At 40.6% G+C, this 17,707-nt stretch overlaps 1 protein-coding gene across 1 annotated transcript; it reads right to left on the reverse strand.

Moving 5' to 3' along the window:
- Positions 1 to 341: 341 nt before the first annotated feature.
- Positions 342 to 17,143, reverse strand: ell2 (elongation factor for RNA polymerase II 2). The gene is made up of 12 exons (XM_042501999.1): positions 16,969 to 17,143; positions 13,648 to 13,695; positions 12,313 to 12,437; positions 12,036 to 12,199; positions 7,707 to 7,966; positions 6,145 to 6,269; positions 4,276 to 4,348; positions 3,506 to 4,193; positions 2,595 to 2,667; positions 2,000 to 2,171; positions 1,643 to 1,687; positions 342 to 1,492 (listed from the first exon to the last, which is right to left on the reverse strand). Exons 1-12 carry the CDS (start codon positions 17,098 to 17,100, stop codon positions 1,376 to 1,378), a joined length of 2,022 nt encoding a protein of 673 aa, XP_042357933.1. The 5' UTR covers positions 17,101 to 17,143; the 3' UTR covers positions 342 to 1,375.
- Between the last annotated feature and the right edge of the window lie 564 nt (positions 17,144 to 17,707).

Consider the following 17,707-nt stretch of genomic DNA (forward strand, 5'->3'; position numbering starts at 1 on the left):
AAGCTGAAGAGCTGGGCGCAGTCTTTTCCAGGCTCTAGAGATGAACCATTCTGGAAAACTGAGGATCTTCTATATCTCTTCAATTAAGATCAGGTACTGTTACTCCAGCCAGGTTGATCCTGAGTGCTCTGGCTGGTAAAACACTATAGCAGCTTTTTTTTTTGTTTTTCATGTTTCTCACTTTTTTCTCCATATTTCTATTTTTTTTTTCTTACACCTTTCACTCCACATAATGCACAACCGTACACACACACACACACACACACACACACACACACACACACACACAATTTGTAACACTCTTTCCAGACTTGACATCCTTTCCTTTCTCTATCACTTTCACACACACACACACACACAACCTGTTTCCAGGCAGTTATAGTTCCTTTGTGTGGCCTCTGGCCCCCGAGGGTCGGCCCAACTTGACATTTCTGAGTGTAAACACCTTAAGGCACCCATAATGCACCATGAAAACTAAACACTGTTGGTGCAGGGAATACTGCCCCCTACTGACAGGGGTTCATACTCCTTTAGTTAACCCCGCCCTCACCACCCCATGTGGCCATTACAACTAAATTTACGATCCATGCACACATACTGTTGTTGCTTCTCAATCAGCTCAGGTGATTTCTCCTGCCTGTCTCATTTCCTTCAAATTCAGCCTAAAACTCAGCAACGTGTAGAAGCAAGGTTATCCAGTACAGTTTCTATGAAAAGAGAGGAAATGAGGCGGGAGACACATCTTTGCCAAATGAGATGACATAATGGATCTTGCGTGCAAAATGGCTTCACAAAGTCAACACATAAGGCCCGCGGTAAATTTTTTTGCATTGTTTTCAACAAAAGTTAAACAATATATCATCTGCGGACTCTTCTTTGCACTACGAGTCCCAAAATAAATAACTCTCCCTCTTTCTTTTTTTTTTTTTTACTTAAATACAAGTTAATATTTTCTGATGCTCAAAAATACTTTTTTTGTTCTTTTTTTTAGCCTGAAGATAAAGTCCTTCAAAGGTTAAAGAGTTTTTCCCCAAACCCGTTCACACATGCAGCAGCTCCTGCCACTGGTCCAGTGGTATGTAAGTCCACAGGAGCTTTTTGCGAACAAACGTAGAGAAAGCAAAAGATTGGGGTAAAGTTTAAGTAAGATTTCCAAGACTGCAGGCAACAATGAAGCCAGTGGAATCAAAGATCGGAAAAGAAGCAAGGAATGAAAAAGGATGATGGGAAAAAGGGATAGAGGAGAGGTGAGGGGTTGCTGTTGTGGAGGCAGTAACTGAAGGGGTGTTAATAAATAACAGCCAGATGGACACCCCCTCCTGGTTTGACACTCCTTTCTCAATACTGATCAGTGAAGCTGTTGTGTGCTGTGCTCTCAGCACCAGGCCTGAGCCCTGCGCTGGTCAAAATCAGCTATTAGCCGCTTGATGTGGGCCAACTTGTTGTGCAGGTACTCGCAGCGCTGTTTGTCCTCGTGGTAGTTGGGGCTGTGCTGTAAAACAAACGCATACATAGTATCAAAACTCCTATGTTTGACAAAAAAAAAAACACAAGAACAGAAAACATAGTTAATAATGACAAAGCCAAGTTCTTGTGGTCTATAGGAATGCGTCGTTATTGGACAGATTTCTACGTAACTTACTTGTTTCATCTTTTTGTACTCTTTCAAGACTTCTTCTTGCACCTTCTGCAAAAATAAAAATGATCACTTTTAATACAAATCCATTCATTTATAAATATTAGATAACACAGATAGCATACCTTGCATTCCACTATCTTTTTAACAAGTGAAAATGCTGAGCTTGCATGGCTATCACCTCTGACCTTACGGGCAAACACGGAGATGGCTGAGGAAGGGTGACTCTACTTAGAACACCATTACTCCAATAAATACCTAAATCCTAAATCTAAATGCAGGTAAAATATTTAACTGTCTACTAAATTTCCATGTTGATTTACATCAGCATAAGTACATTGTATTCACTCTAACTGATATGACCTGGTATTCTTTGGTGCCTGGTGCCAGTTTCCGGCACTGGGCATCCAGCTGGGTGAAGCGGCGGGTGATGCTCTCGACACGGGCGTGTAGCAGGCGATACTCATCATACTCTGCATTGAAGTCATCCTTGTAGTTTTGTCGCTGGTCCATGGACACCAATGGCATGTACTTCCTGTAAACACACATTCGATTATCAATTCAGAAAAAAATATGTTTTGTCTTGTTAAAGACCGAAACTAGCACTTCACCGTGAGCAAACTCCCCCCTAACTTTCCTTTGAATGCGCCTCATTAAAGGTCATGATCTTTAAAGATTGGTGGGTATCCTGTTTAGCAACATGCTCCCTGCACTCACTTCCAGTGACGTGGAAAGTACAAAACAGTTCTAGTACAGCAAACAAAGAAAAATGCCGGACTGCACAAATGAAACACATCTGTGTTTATTGCTGCATTTCTTATGTCCTAATTTTCAAGCTTCGTTTTCTGTTTTCAATGTCCTGTTTAGTTAAATGTTGCAAATTATGAAATGAGAGACCTGAGAGGTAGAGGGTCACAGTGGGAACACAGGGACTTTGAGGTATAACAAGGTTACTCACACTACATAATCAGGCACCTCAACTGAGGAGGAGAATTCAGTGGATTGGACCGGCTTCTCTTTATCTGGAGAGTCTGAGGAGAAAAGGGAAAATGTAAGAACTCTATTAATTGTTATGTCCAGTGTAATGTAATGTAATGTAATCCATAATACACCACAGCAACACTATGTAGAGGATAGATGACTGTATTTGGTAGCAATATTAAAAAAAAAATTTAAGTGAGAATTTAGGCATATTAGCATTTAGTAAGCCTGGCAATGATATATCCATGGGAAAGAAAAGTCTCTTAAACTACAACATTAAAAATATCAGGTACACCAGAACTAAAGACCACAGACGGTAAAGGAGAGCTCAGATCAATGTCCCTGCATGTTCAGACAACATCCAGCGCATCAGTTATCAAAGATCAAACTGACTGTGGTTGGTTGGGTTGTAACAGACATAAACACAGATAAACATTCGAAACATGGCAAGCAACAATCCAAAGTCTGAAAGATAAAACTGGCTTGAAACACGGACAGAGGAGGCATGTACATCACAAGACTCCAGCTGGACTTCAGTGTTTTTACACTTTACCAGTCTGCTACGTTATGCTGTATAACATAGCAGACTTTTTACTAAATGTCTAATGTGTTATAATTTGATAATTTGATTTAAACTGTGAAGTAATTGTCTAAATAACGAATAAATAATAAACCTGAAATTAATGAGAACAGAGAAGGAGCAGGGGAAACAAACACTGAAATAATTAAAATGTGCTGTGCCAGCTTAAAAATGTTTGGCAGTAATTTGGGGTGTGTGTAAGGCAGCAAAATGGCAATACTTGGAATGAAACAACTAGTACTGTCATTTAAGTCTTGAAACATTTGGTTCAGTAATGCTGATGATTCATAATTAAGACAGAAACGCACCTCGATCTTTGTGAGGATTCTTGACGATTACTGAGCTGTTCTCCTCCTCAGCACTTCGTTTCTTTTTGGCTCTACGAGTCTCTTCAGCCTGCACTGCTACACTGGGAGGACTTCTGCTACCTTTTTCCGTCCGTTTCCCTTTCTCCCTCTCTCGATCCTTATCTTTGTGCTTCTTGGATTTCTTTTTCAACTTCTTGTTGGTACTGCTGGGTGAGGGAGGGCTGGTGATGACAGTGGAGGTAACTGTGAGAGAGGTGCAAGGAGGAGGAGGAGGGATGGGGGAGGAAGCCGGTCTGGGGACGGGGACTGGATGGCGATAGCTGTCCTGCAGGGACCTATCGGAGGAGAAAGGGCTGGGTGAAGGGTCTCGGCAAGAGGAACTCTGGTCCATGGGCAGGTCCTGGGTGCCGCAGCCCTCCGGGGTGCTGGGTGAATTGGAGTTGGAGGCCGGGCTGGGCTGCTGGTGAGAGGGTGCAGGAGGGTGCGACGAGATGGGGAGATGGGAGGGAGGGCCCGAGGTGACGTTGGAGGGTAGGGACGAGCGTTTAGAGCTGGGGCTGCCCTCGTCCTCATGGCGGTCAGAGGAGGAGGACAATGAAGATGTTGCTGGCCCTCGATTGCTGAGGTGGGAGATGCGGGCTTTTTTTGGTGCCAAAGGATCGATGAAGTCAAATTCTGGCTGGCGTTTCTAAAAGACAACATCCAGAATTTAGCTGAAAAATTGCATATGTCATTGTGAAGGCGTGTGTTAGTGTGTGTTTGCTCAATACCTGGGGGGATGTGGGGACACTGTCTTTGGGAGAACTGCTGGATGAGAGGGTCTCATTGGGAAGACCTAGTTTGCTGTTGATTCAAGGAAAAAGTGGCGTCAGTGGGGAAGTGGTGTAACAGAAAAGAAATCAGGGTCCAGTTCTCAGATATCACTACACTACAACCTGCTGAAGTATTTAGATCTCTGTTTAACTCACATCTCATATCGCACACAGGAAACTATTAGTTTCACAGCCATCTGTACTTTTCTGTTCAGGGCCCTGACACACCAAACTGATGGTTAGCTGTCGGTCAATGTGTGGCCATCAATGAGCATCTGCTGCCCTAGATTTTGCCCTGTGTCATGCAACTTTGGCACTATTTGGCGATTTTTCGGCCAATTCAGCAAACGGTGTCAGACCCGGCGGAGCCCATCGCTGAATGAAATCCCTTTGATTAGCAGTTCAATTCAGCACACAAGAAGAGAAACGGATGTGAGGAAAGCAAACAAATGACTTATGATGTTAAAGTTAAAAGGGCGTAATCAAAACAAACTTTTTTTTCTATCATTGAGCACTTCTAGCAGAAACGATTAACAACTGTTGCATTATTGTTTGCTGGCGCACAGTAATTAGTGTTTGTTCTTTCAACATCAATTCTTTAATTAATGTACTAACTGGTTAACTATTGTCTTTAATCTGTCCTGTCAATCTTCTAGTTTTTCCAGTTTGAATGACGAATACAGACTACCGTTGCCTGCTGGTATGGAGAGAGATTTCATCTCAAGCAGACGCAGAACTTACATGCTAGTTGAGTTTTGGCTGTAGTCTTTGTTTTGTTCAAACAAAACGTTTTGGTCAAGACACAAGTGATGTCAGGCGACGCAACAGTTGGCTTTAGTTGCCGCTAGACTTTGATGCTGGTTTGGTGTGTCGGGGCCTTATGAGACAGCTGCTGCAGCTTGTGCCAAAAAGGAGAAGAAATAGTATGCAAGATCGGACTGACAGGACAAGATAGGAAATGTTGAAAGAATCTGCTTTGCAAGCTCTTATGAATAAGAAAATATATTACACATATTTGTCAGGCCTTGATAATACGCAGATTGTTGTTTGGTGAGTACTACTAAATGTAAGCATAACTTTCAACTGTTTTACAACAAAACTCCACATAGCAACTTTAACTGACAACTAATCAATCACAATAAATTATCACAAAATCTGTAAAAAACATTAAACTGCTCTTTCAGTGCTAATCTCAGATATGGACCTTAAAAGCCATTTTGTCCCCTCTTTATGGGGTTGACTAACATGAATGCCTAACAACATGATTGCATCAAACTATATAGTTGTGTATTTTTCCACCCTTTATCATATCTGACATAAAGAATCTATTAATTTATAACTGTAAAAATAAAATGTACTTGATTATTTCATCATTGGCTATTAATAGACTTGAAAATGCTGAACTATAAAAAAAAATCATTACATAATCACCAGCTGAAGGACTGAAAGGTGACAGTTAAAAGTTGATAGTTTTGTGCTTTCAGGGGACAACAGCTGTGGTCACAGCTGTGGTAACTCTCTGTCACTTACAATATGCTCCAAGGCGGAAAGTGTTTGACACAGACCGCATATTTTTTTTTTATTTAAAAACAAATAAAATAAAAATAAACAATGGAATCCACAGTAACCAACATAACATTAGGCGTTTTGTCCTTCACACAGTACACTGCCTGTTCAATTAGCTGCCACCTTCAGTCCTCCGGGGATAAGCTTCTACTTTAAACTAGTACTTAGTTACACACCATAAAATGCAGAGGCTTTATTAGTTGAAGTAAGTATGTGTTTAAGCTCAGTGTAATTAAAAAGCTTAATAGGCCATTTCTGTACCGAGCCAGGATGCGCTCAACCTGGGTCTTCTCATCTTCAGAGTAACCAGGCCAGTCCCGCTGGACATCACGATAAATAAAGTCCTTCAATGAGTATGTGTTGTCTTTGGGGTTGAGGTTGGCCACCTGGTTTGTACACACAGACACACACATGCAAACGCGCGCACACACACATAGACATGGTTTAAAAGTTAGGTTTAGGCCATGAGAAGTATACATGGATACATGAACAGAAACTTTACATTTCCTGTGGTGGCCAAACATCTGTGCATGCAAATACTGTTTAACATTTAGGTAACTCGTTGCTTGTCAAAGTGAATGAAGCGTTCATACTGTGAACCACATTCCCTCAGGCAGACTTGTGTCCCTCGATCTCATGTTTAAGAAGGGTAAAGCCCTGATCTGACAGAACGCGTTTTAACGGCCTGGGGCGGCCTTTTGTAATTGTTTTCTGTGAGTGTAATCTGTTCTGCTTGCTGCTTTTGCTTGCCAAGCGTTGAGTTTTAAAAAAAACCTTTTAACTTGGTGCAGAAAAGCACCCAACGTCATTGTCTTTTTTTCCCCATTGTCCAATCAGATTAATTGAGAGGTGGGCTTCTGTAGCATTCAGGGTTTGTGTTAACTTGACTCAACATCATCCTTGGCAAGCTGCGAGACATAATTGAGCAAATTGTAGCTCAAACCACTCAAACATTTTACAAACCATACTTTGGCCCAACAATTGACAGCTGATTGTCAAACTGTCCCACACTCATCTTAAAAAAGACCTTAAACTGAACATCATCCAGACAAAGGCCTTGGACCAGCTGGTGGTACTGCCTGAGACTTCTCCTCTTTCTGAGGATCTCATGTACCCACACAGATCTTTGCTTCCCTGTGTCCAGGCCCCAAGTCCCCTCTACATGTCCTCTTTTTAATGCAGAGGTACAGATCACTCCATTACAACAATCTCTGCTTTAACCTACCTCAGTACTGAATATTGTACATATATGTTGACAGTTGTTGAATTCAGGTCTCATTTTTAATATCTATATTCTCCTTGTGTGCATTTTTGTATTTTATATTCTTTTTTTAAAATGTTTTATTCTATGTCTAATGTTGCACTGAGCTCCTGTTGCAAGTGAATTTCTCCAGTGTGTGGATCAGTGAAGGCTATCTCATCTTATTATCTGTGAGTTTACTTCACAGAAAAATCGCGGTTAAGCAGGTGATAAAGTGGCTTGGCATGAGAAAAAATGATGCAATTAGATGCAAATAGTGCTCTGTCTGATTGCGTCAGGCTTCAACAAAAAAGGCACTGCAGTGCGTCTTGCGTTTTGCAGCCTACAAAACTCACTCTCGGGGTCCAAGGGGATCTTTGAGACCAGATTAGACAGTGGAAGAACGCAGGACTTGGTACGAAATACCTAAATATCAGTCTTGGGAAAAACAGAAGATATTACTGCTGGATTTATCTGTTAATGGAGGGTGTATAAATACCAATTACTTGATCACTTCCATTTTTAAGTTGTTCTCTCAATATTGACAAAACACATTATGGCAATATAAACACCTTGCACATACCTGTTGCAGGGTGGTTCCCAGTGAGTTTCGGTCCTTCTGGTTGATGCCGTCTCGCTGCAAACGGGCAAGCACTTCCAGCTTCTTGTAGGACCTCAGCGCCAGCAGATGGATGATGCGATCCCGGAACGAGCGCTGGGACACGGGGTTATTGGAAAGGCACTTGCGAATAGTGTTGGCTGGGTTGATGGGTGTGGAGCGTTTGCGCTCTGGGACCACCTCTGGGGCTGACAGCGCAGGCTTACGAATATGGACTTGCTTTCCTAAAGACAGAGGGTAAAGACAATGTTAAAAGTCTCATTTTTTCTGCAGGGATGTGTATCATCATATATTTTTATGTTATCTCCTATTCGCTCAACAACACTCGAGCCTAATATCTCCAACGCACTTATGTTCAGGATTTTTGAAGGCTAAATGTAATCACCAGAAGTAAAGGGCTAATGTTAGGCTATAACAAACTACACTACCGTTGTGTCGCCGCCAGCACTACGAGGCTGTAAAGCTGTTTTCAGCAGGGTTTGGCATGATGATGCTCTGTGGTCTCATTTAGCCACTTGTTAGCAACCGTCTTTTAAGACATGTAAAAGCTTCAAAGTTCACAAGTGGGGTATTTACTGATATATTTTTGATTGTTAAAAAAAACATGAAAGTCTTTTAAGCTTGTATTAACCACAAACCTTATTTAAGGCTTCTAACCAAAAACCAAATAACCCATCAACCTCGCGACAAGGGAACCAAAGGTGCTTAAATGCCAAAAGATTTCCATGTTTTAGGACTCATTTTGGGGTTCTCTGTCACAGGAGTTCATGTACTGGGGAGTTTGATTCCTCCCATCAGCTCTGTGGCACTACAGCAGAAAAATGTCCCTTTAATTTTAGGATGGCCACAAACACTGCATACTTGAAAAGAAGCCAATGAGATAGAACTGTTTCACTCAGAGTGAGGGAATGAAACTGAGGAAGTTGAAGTGGCCAAGACAAACACAATTTTAAATGAATCTTTGGGAACTGGATCTAGAGGTTACATTAGAAATTATGAATGATTCCTCATATGTAATTTCAGGCAAAAATGCCTCGTTTTTGGTGCCAACAACCATTAATTTCTCAAATATTACAGCAAAGAAGACCCAATTATGCTATTGTTAGTGAGTCCACCACTAAACGACACTGTATACTGCACTGCTGTTGTCTATAGCAGCTTTAGACCAGTTTGGAAAAGTGATTTATATCAAAAAAGTTTAGGGTGATTAAAACTCGAGACACCTATGCTCTGAGTCGCTGAGCCGTGTGCTTAGTCATGGTGCCTGCACATTTCCCTATACCGCTCCATGGGCATTGTGAAATTCTAAAGCTCTTTAAGAGATTAAGGTTAAAGAGAAGAATAAAAAAAGGACCCCCTCCCTCATGGTCAAAATGCAGAGACTAGGAGCGATGGGAGGAGGTGTAAGCTTACACACTTTGTGTTGTCTAATGACAGATTGCTGCAGGTGGAAAGCTTATGTAATTTCGTTCCCTCCTTGAGAAGCAAACATTTTGTTCATAGAGAATGTGTACAATACAAGAGTTTAGTAACATAGAGCATTAAATGTCACTTTTTAAATGATTAGGGTTGTGCAGCTCTCATTAAAAGACACAGTCTGTTCCTTGTATTTTTATCTTCGTCTGTTACCTGAAATTAACAGCTTGTGAAAACCAGAAGCTTAAGGCAGCTTTTGCATTAGTGAATAGGGTGCTCACTCCAAACCAGCTGCTACAAGCTCCTGTCCCACCCCTCTCTCTGTTGCTCCTCTCGTTTCCCAGTTTCTATCTGGGCCAGTGAATGCAAATTTGGGGCCAAGAAAAACAGGACTAAGTAGGTTTTAACTCACAAAATATTTGTGCATTGAGCTGGACTTTTTTATTGTGGTTTAAACAAGGAAAAATTTGACAAAAGCTTGGATCTAACAAGCTAGTTTTGACTCCAAAGACGGCTAAACTTACTTTGTATAATGGAAAAAAATTACTTTTCAAACCAAAAAACATCTGCCTGAGCCAAAGTTCTTGCTCAGGGTACAAGTATGAGTTATTTTTGTAAGATACACTTGTTTAACATAGTCAACCAACCTATCAAGCAATAATATAAATAAATGGCAGTTGCTTGAGTATTTAAAAGTAGTATTTTTCATTAATGAAAAGAAAAGGCATTCATAGGAAAACATTATTGTTTTGAATTCTGATTCTAGAGGAAAAAAAACTCTTGAAGATACTACTAATGATTATTTTCATTATCAATTAATCTGCCCATTATTCACCCTGTCAAATCAATAAATAGTTTTGTCTATAAAACATCAGAAAACAGTGAAACATGCCCTGCGTAATGGTTCAAACGGTTAAGCAATGATCAAAATGTTGCCAATTAATTTTCTGTTGATTGTCTAAATCAAATAATTGTTGCAGCTCTATCTACCAACCATAATAGTAACATTGACATATAACATATAACACAATATTTACAGCATTATTAAACAAAAGATAGACAGAGACACCTGTCACCAGTATTCAAAACAGAGGGAATCTACTGAGCATTTTTTCTACTTTAGTTTACAACCAAAGGGTTGAATTTCAGTTTCATGTCTCTTATGTTTTCTCACTCATATTTTCTCACACCATCCTACTTTTTGGGGGGTTTTTTTTTTTTTTTTTTTTTTTTTTTAGAGCAGTTGAGACTTTGGCTGCAGTCTCTTAAACAGTAACTCAAAAGTTAACACTTAAAAAACTGTTAATTCCCAGCCTTAATATTCACACTAGAGACAACCACAACTCGTTTGCATATGAGTAAATAGGATATTCAATACTTCACTGCAACAGTTCCTGACCAACTGAATATACCACCTCAGGAGCAGGGACGTTTTGGGGACAGTAATTAAACCCCAGGGACTACAATTACTCTTTTATCAGTTTCAGACATTTTATACAGATTGTAATCAGGCTTTGTGCATTGTCTATCAAGTAGAGGTTTTAATACGAGTATCAGAATGACTTGACTCATATTTAAACCACCAAGCAGCAATGGAATTATGCCTGACTGAAGAAGTGTTTTCTTTTAATTCACATAAGAGTTTTGCCTTCAACCTTCTTCTTGCTAAACTGTTTCACAGACATATTAAAGAATAAAGATAAAACATTTTGAGAACTGAGCAAAATCCTCTGAGTTGATATTGTTTTCAAATCAGCCAGAGGAGAAGGGAAAAACGTGGAACATATTTTTGTTTAAAACATTTTGCATTTGGGCAAATATACTTTTTTAAAGCCATGAGTCCAGACAGTACTTTTACTTGTATTAATGTTCTATTAATTTTAATCTGTTTTAATTGACGGTTGCCTATTCATTTATATTCATCCCTATTAATGACTGTCACAGTCCATCAAAATATGTTGCATCCAGTGTTACTCTGTGGTTTGTTAGACCTTTGAAAGCCAAACCATTTCCATATAATAAGAGTGGTGCTACTCTTCCTTTGTGGTTTCCTTTACTGAAATGCTTTTTCTTTTTATCTTTACCATCATATCCTGGTCTGAAACCGAAAAGGCATGTAACAGTGTCATGCACTGCAAGCAGGTATACACACACTTCAACAATGTGTGGGCTTATCTTTCCTGTCTGGCAGTTGGTGTTAAGTTTGTCTGTACTTTGAGCCTGTATTTGTTTTGTAGTGGGAAAAGTTTGTACAACAAGTTTCTGCTCAATCTAAGAAACAGATGCTAAAAATTAGGCTGGGGGGGGGGCATTTAGCATGAACTGTTACATCAGCAGGTAGTTTTGCTGCAGATCCCTCGCCCTACCTGCTTTGAGTTGGATGAGACATATGAAAGAAGCTGGAGAGAGTGACGAGCCAAATTAGATTATGAAAGATTAGTTTTTCTGTTCACCTTGTGCAACTCAAATCCGGGCAGTGTGTGGGCACACGGTGGACAGTTTATGTTCATCATTAAAAGTTAAGTCCTACTTAGTTGGAAGTAATAAGTGCTAAACACAAGCACTTTAGTGCCTGTACTGTGACAATTTTGGCAGGCTGTGTGTCAATAAAACAGAAATAGCTTCACCTGCAACCTTTGGCCCTTATCAGTCAGACTGCTAATCTGGAAAAGACTGAGACGACATAATAGCTTAGTCAGTAGCTATAATGGCTCTGAATAGAGTCAGGCAGTCAGCTTTCACCTATTCAGTCACTCAAAAGGGGCCAACTTTGAAAAGAGAGGAGAAGTGTTGATAGGGCATAAAACTATTCTGGTGTCCTGGGATCTAACCTGGCATCTAGCCAGAGCAGAAGTGGGACTGTAGTGAGGGTCTTACCTCTGTACTGGCCCCCAGGCTTGATGACTTTGGTCCCGCGTTCACGTGTGTCCTCCACGGCCTGGGTCATACGTTCGCGGGTCACCTGGTAGGAGTCATTTGTTGCACACACTGTAACCTTGTCCTGTACTGTCGCCAACAATGCCAGGTGTGAGGCCCCTGAGCTGGAGACAAAGAGGGAGTATGAGAGAGAAATGTGAGGCAGAGAGAGATTACCCTCTAGCAACGTGTGGTTAGACAGAAGCAGTTGATTCAGCTGACCAGTGATTACAGTTACCTTGACACATACTGATGGATGCACTCAAAGCTTCCCTGAGGGTTGTCCTTGCCCACATTAGACAGGTAGAAATCAAAATTGTGGAAGGTGTCTGAGGAGGAATCATTCTTGGGAATTTTAATGCACTGTAAAAATTCACACAAAAAGGGAGAATAACACAAGTTATAGTACTCGTGTATGTGAGTATGTGAGTCATGTGCATCATGGAAAGCAAAACTGTGTATATAGGCTTCAGGAGAATCTGAAACATGTGCCTCTCTCAACAGTGCAGCAGACAATGATCATACCGGGAATAGCTTTTATTACTTCGCCTAGATTATATCACATCAAGACTAGCTTTAAAAATCTATTTGTACATTGAAATTTTGTATACAGTACTACTATGACTACTATTTATAATTTGCAATGCTGATGACATAGATTAGATAAGTGCAAACTGAGCTGTATTTTTTTTAAATTATTTGTTTTTTTTGCCTTTTTTTAATAGGACAGCTTAACAGTGAAGGGGGGAGATAGATGGGATGACATTCAGCAAAGGGCCGAGGCTGGAATCGAACCCGTGGCCACCACAGCGAGGACGTAGCCTCTGTACATTGGGCGTCCACTCTACCCCAACTGAGCAGTAGTTAAGTAGTTGATTTACTTGGCCAAGTCAAAGAGTAGGTGGTTTAACTTATTCTACGACACTTGTGTGCGGCCGTCTCAATGGATGTAGCTCAGCACACGTGAGCAAAAACTGTAAATGAAGGAATTAAAGGTTCTGTATGCAACATTCAGAGCACTATTTGCAGTGTTACGATATGGTGAGTGATAATGTCTTGAGCAGAGAATGAAGTCAAGCTGCTTCTGATTGTGTTGTGTGTTGTATTCTCAGCTTCTCTTTGATTTGTTATGGTAAGTCAGTCCGGCCGCCCATGCGTGTTAGTGCATGTGTGTATACCACTGACTAGCTCATCGCCACTGCTCTACTCTGCGCTCATACGGCGGTTCCGTTGATATCGGGACAGAATTGTGTGAAAGCGTAGCACCCACCCTCTGGTTTCCCTCTTGTAAAGACCATTAGCTCTGTCAGCACTGTTGCTGTTGTTTAGCACTGTTTATGGAGTTAGCACTGTTAGCTGATGGCATGTTGAGAACTGCGTCCAGACAACTCATACAATTTCGCATAGAGCCCCTTTAATAAATAACCATACAAATAAGTTTTCATAAATTGATGCAAAATTAAACTTTCTGACAAAAACCTGAAAAGGATCTACAGTTTCATATATTAAATTGAAAATTTGCAATGTGATCACCCATCTGACCTCTCTGTTTAGGGAGGGAAAAAATACTCACCCCTTGGAGTCCCTTGAATTGTATTGTTGGCCGCAAAGAAGGTACATTCTGAAAGGGAAGAGAAAGACAACACTTTAACATCTACTAAGTTTTTGGAAATGTAAAGGGTTATTTGGAGAACAATACCAGCTGGGAAAGTACCACATCAGCAGCTACATCAAGAAAATACTGGTCTGGAAACTGCAGAATATGCCACACTATGTGACTGACACTTTAAAAAGCCAGACATTTGGTTGTAGATACAGCAGAGCCTTGGGGTCCTGTCACACCAAGCATACTTCAAACCTAGCACTGACAGTAAATCTTCTTTTAATGTTGCACTTAAACGAGGTGTAAAGACTACAGCTGACAGCTAGGTAATAGCTGACATGCACTTGCCTTCTGTGCTTGTGTACGAGAAAATAACAAGGGAGTGACCTGTACTCATAATGCAAAGGAGAAAACCTGAAGAGCCAGCATAGCAGAAAGACAATCTCTCATTTTCATGCGGCTGTGAATCTGTTAGTGTTTTGTTATGCCAATAATATGAGTCGAGATGATGCAGAGCTGCAACTAAGGGTTGTTTTTCTCACTGATAAATATGCAGATCATTTTATCAATAAATTGATTAATATTTTGGTCAATAAAATATCTGAAAATAAAGGTATGAGTAGCGAAAAAATGGTTACCAATTTTCTAAAGCCCAGGTGACATGAAACTGCTTGTTATGTTTGATAACCAGTCTTAAACCTAAATATATTAAGTTTTACAGCTACATAAAACAATAAAGCAGCAAATCCTCACATTTGAGAGGCTTGAGCTGGGGAATGTCTGGCATTTTTGCTTAAACGATTGGTCAATTATCAGACTATTTGCAGTTTTTTTTCCGTTGATCATCTGGCACTAGTGGTCTGACACATGGTGCAGAAACAAAAGGGTGACTGTCAGCCACTAATACTTGACAGCCGTCCACTGGCAGCCAACATTCAACATCTCTGAGCTCTTAAATCTACAGAGAAACCATGTGAGTCAACTTTACCTGTAACTTCTTTTTAAGTGGTTAAGAGGTACTTAGTTGGTAAAAATGTTCACATTAATGTGAATGCAAGCAGTGGAATTTGGACAACACTCAAATCCAGCAAATATTTTAAAGGAGATATCTCTGGAATGCATTGTTTTGTGTAGGTTTGCAGGTTCGTGTTGATGGCTTCTTGAAATGGAGTGGACAGCCACAAATATGCAGTGGCTGCTCTCGTGCATGACAGGTTAAGGTGGGACAGCTCTCACAGCTGAGGCTAAGGAACCAGTCGGCTAGATTAGAAATGTTGCATCAAATGGTTTGAGCAGAATGTGCATTTTAGTAACAGCAGCTTCTCTGCATTTTTGGACATCACAATATGCTTGCTGACTCACACATCAAACAAGATGAAGATAATCTTGGATAAAATGTGTTCTTTTTTTTCAGATTGAAAGAACCATGCCATGGTTGTTAAAGCTAAACTACTCCAAGCCACTGACTGACTCCCTCCCCCACTATCCATACACTTGCTCACTCGCTCACTCACACCAACCAGTCATCACACACACAGTTCTGATCACATTTCACATCACCACAGAAAGACAAAGATAGCCAGCTTCCATAGTTCGATGACTGGTTGAGCTGCAACACACATTACTGAGAGGGAGAGAGAAACAAAAAGCAGGCAGTTTTGGCTGCTCAGTCAGCAAGAGATGGCAGGCTGCCGTTCAATGCAGCGTACAGACCAACATTAGCACATCCAATAAGGTTGTAGCATGGGCTGTCACAAAAGAATTCCTTCGACTTAGTAATGAATCAGTTTGCCAGTTATCAGAAACAAATTAAATAATCATTTTTTAATGTGCTATTGATCTACATCGTAATACACTGCATGGGGCCAACAGCGACCAAAGGTTTCATATGGTGTGTGAGTAACGTGTGACGTACATACATACACACCATGTGCCATAAAAAGCGTTCCCAGAGACCTCTGAACACTACAGCCCCATGCTAAGCTACATCGGTCCTGAGCAGAGACCTAGGCCCAGCCAGTGGGTTATGTAACGGCGTTGTTGTTGGCAGATTTAAGGTCAGGTAACTTGGCTTCGGGCCTCCGCAACCTAAGACTGCAGACGTCCAGAATAGTTCACCTGTGTAGCACCTCAACCAGATTACACCACTTGTACAGTTCAAGATTACCAAGTTATATTTAATCAGCGCAGGTATGCAGTGACCTATTAGCACACTTGGTTTCAAAAGCTTCTCTGGGGTAAAATGCAGCAAGTTGGATGAGGTGGTTTGTTGAGAGCTACAAAGAACATTAAATAATTGTACTTCAAACATAATAACACTGATAGCAAGAGCAATTCTGTATTATCCACAAAGAAGAGATTCGTTGCTAGAAGACCCAAAATATTATAACTGCTGGCTAACTCCTTTCCTGCAGCTTGAAGTAAATGGGAGTATGCAAAAAAATTTCAACAATTTGGCAAACAAATCCAAATTAAATATTTACTCAACCCAAACCTTTGAGGCGTTTGATTATAATATAGTCAGCGTTATGCATCCTGTAGGTACAGTTTAGCAGCTCATTTGAATGCAACACTTTATAATTAAGTTAATAGTTAAATAGCTGTAAAGGGATGAGCCTGGCTGTGAGCTCCAGATCCCTGCCAGGTTGTGATGTGACGTTTCCCAACTAGTGAAAACTAACCATATGGTAAGCTGACTAGTCACCGACATGCTTGAAACGCCACTAACTTGTTATCAAGTTACATTCATTTATCAGTATATTTCCACCCTGCCACTGACGCAAATGACATTACAACCTCGCCGAATAAAAGTTCATGTTAGTTAACTGAGCTTTTACGTAAATGTCTCGGTTTATGAAACTCGTCTGGTGACGATTGTATTCGTCGATATTAAATTACTTCTTTCCTAATTTGGTCAAAGTAGCGTTAGTTTGGCAAAAAAAAAAAAAAAAAAAAGGACTTGGCTGGCCAGCACAGCACAGCAAAAGCTAACGCTGGCTAATCAGAGTGTCTAACTTTGCTAACAGTTTTTCTATCTTAAAAAACATTTGTCATTTCCTAAAACCTGACCAGGTAATAAGTCCAAGGCTTCACGTATCCTTTTCAGTTTGTTATTTTAATGACACAAGAATAACACGATCAAAAATCAAGCAGAAAGTCGCTCTGTCAACAGCTTAGCTAACGTTGTAGCTTTAGCTGTGCGTGGCAGTTGAGCTTCCCAGCTGAGACGAGCTGTGTCAGTACGACAGTCCCGGCTCATTTTTTACTGAAATAAACGCCCGATTCACTCACCTTACAGTTTTGGTGGCTCTCTATTGCTCTCAGCGCTGTCTCGGTCAATTTGACGTGTAATACGGTGACTCTATCTGCGCTCTGTTGGCCACAATTTAATCCGTACCTCCCATCCTCGGAGAGCGCCGCCATCTTTACCAGCCCTCCACCATCGTCCCTTTGAGGCTGGAGTATATAGCAGCCAGGGCTCCCTGTGCGCTCTCCGGCCCGGGGAGGGACTACAGCTGCTGCCTACAGGGCTGACAGCGTTGGATTGGTCTTGACATGCTAGCTTGTTGGTTTTTCACTTCCCAACCACACTGAACTCACAGTGTGGCATGTAGACCCGTAATTGTGCTTTAGACTGTAGTGAAAAGTCATAAAGAACATTAATTCCAGTGTTCCAGTGTACAACTTAGAGGTATTTGTACTTGTATTTTGAATGTATGTTGCGTATGGGCTACTTTTATATATAAAAGAGCATTTCTGCAGTGTGATGTTGCCTTTCACTTTTTAAATGAAGTTAAAGATCTAATAACTTACTCTTACAATATTGTGCACAAGAAGTGTACCCTGATCTTGTACTACACCATAAAATCTGAGTGGATTTTACTTGATTTTACAAGAAAAAATCTAGGAAATTGATTGCCATGAAAAATGTGTGTAATTATAACTATTATTCTTAACTTATGTTTACTTTATATCTATGTTTAAGTTTGCTATACTTGATTTGAGGTTCAAAATCAATCTTTTTAAGTTT

Source organism: Plectropomus leopardus, chromosome 2, assembly GCF_008729295.1.
Source record: "Plectropomus leopardus isolate mb chromosome 2, YSFRI_Pleo_2.0, whole genome shotgun sequence".
NCBI lineage: Eukaryota > Metazoa > Chordata > Actinopteri > Perciformes > Serranidae > Plectropomus > Plectropomus leopardus.

Bases quoted from the DNA above. Each gene is read 5' to 3' on its own strand.
- ell2 (XM_042501999.1), bottom strand. From the start codon at position 17,100: ATGGCGGCGCTCTCCGAGGATGGGAGGTACGGATTAAATTGTGGCCAA. The intron at 12,438-13,647 runs GTGAGTATTTTT...GAATTTTTACAG, and splicing joins AATTCAAGGGACTCCAAGGG to TGCATTAAAATTCCCAAGAA. The intron at 1,493-1,642 runs GTAAGTTACGTA...TTTGTTTTACAG, and splicing joins AGTACAAAAAGATGAAACAA to CACAGCCCCAACTACCACGA.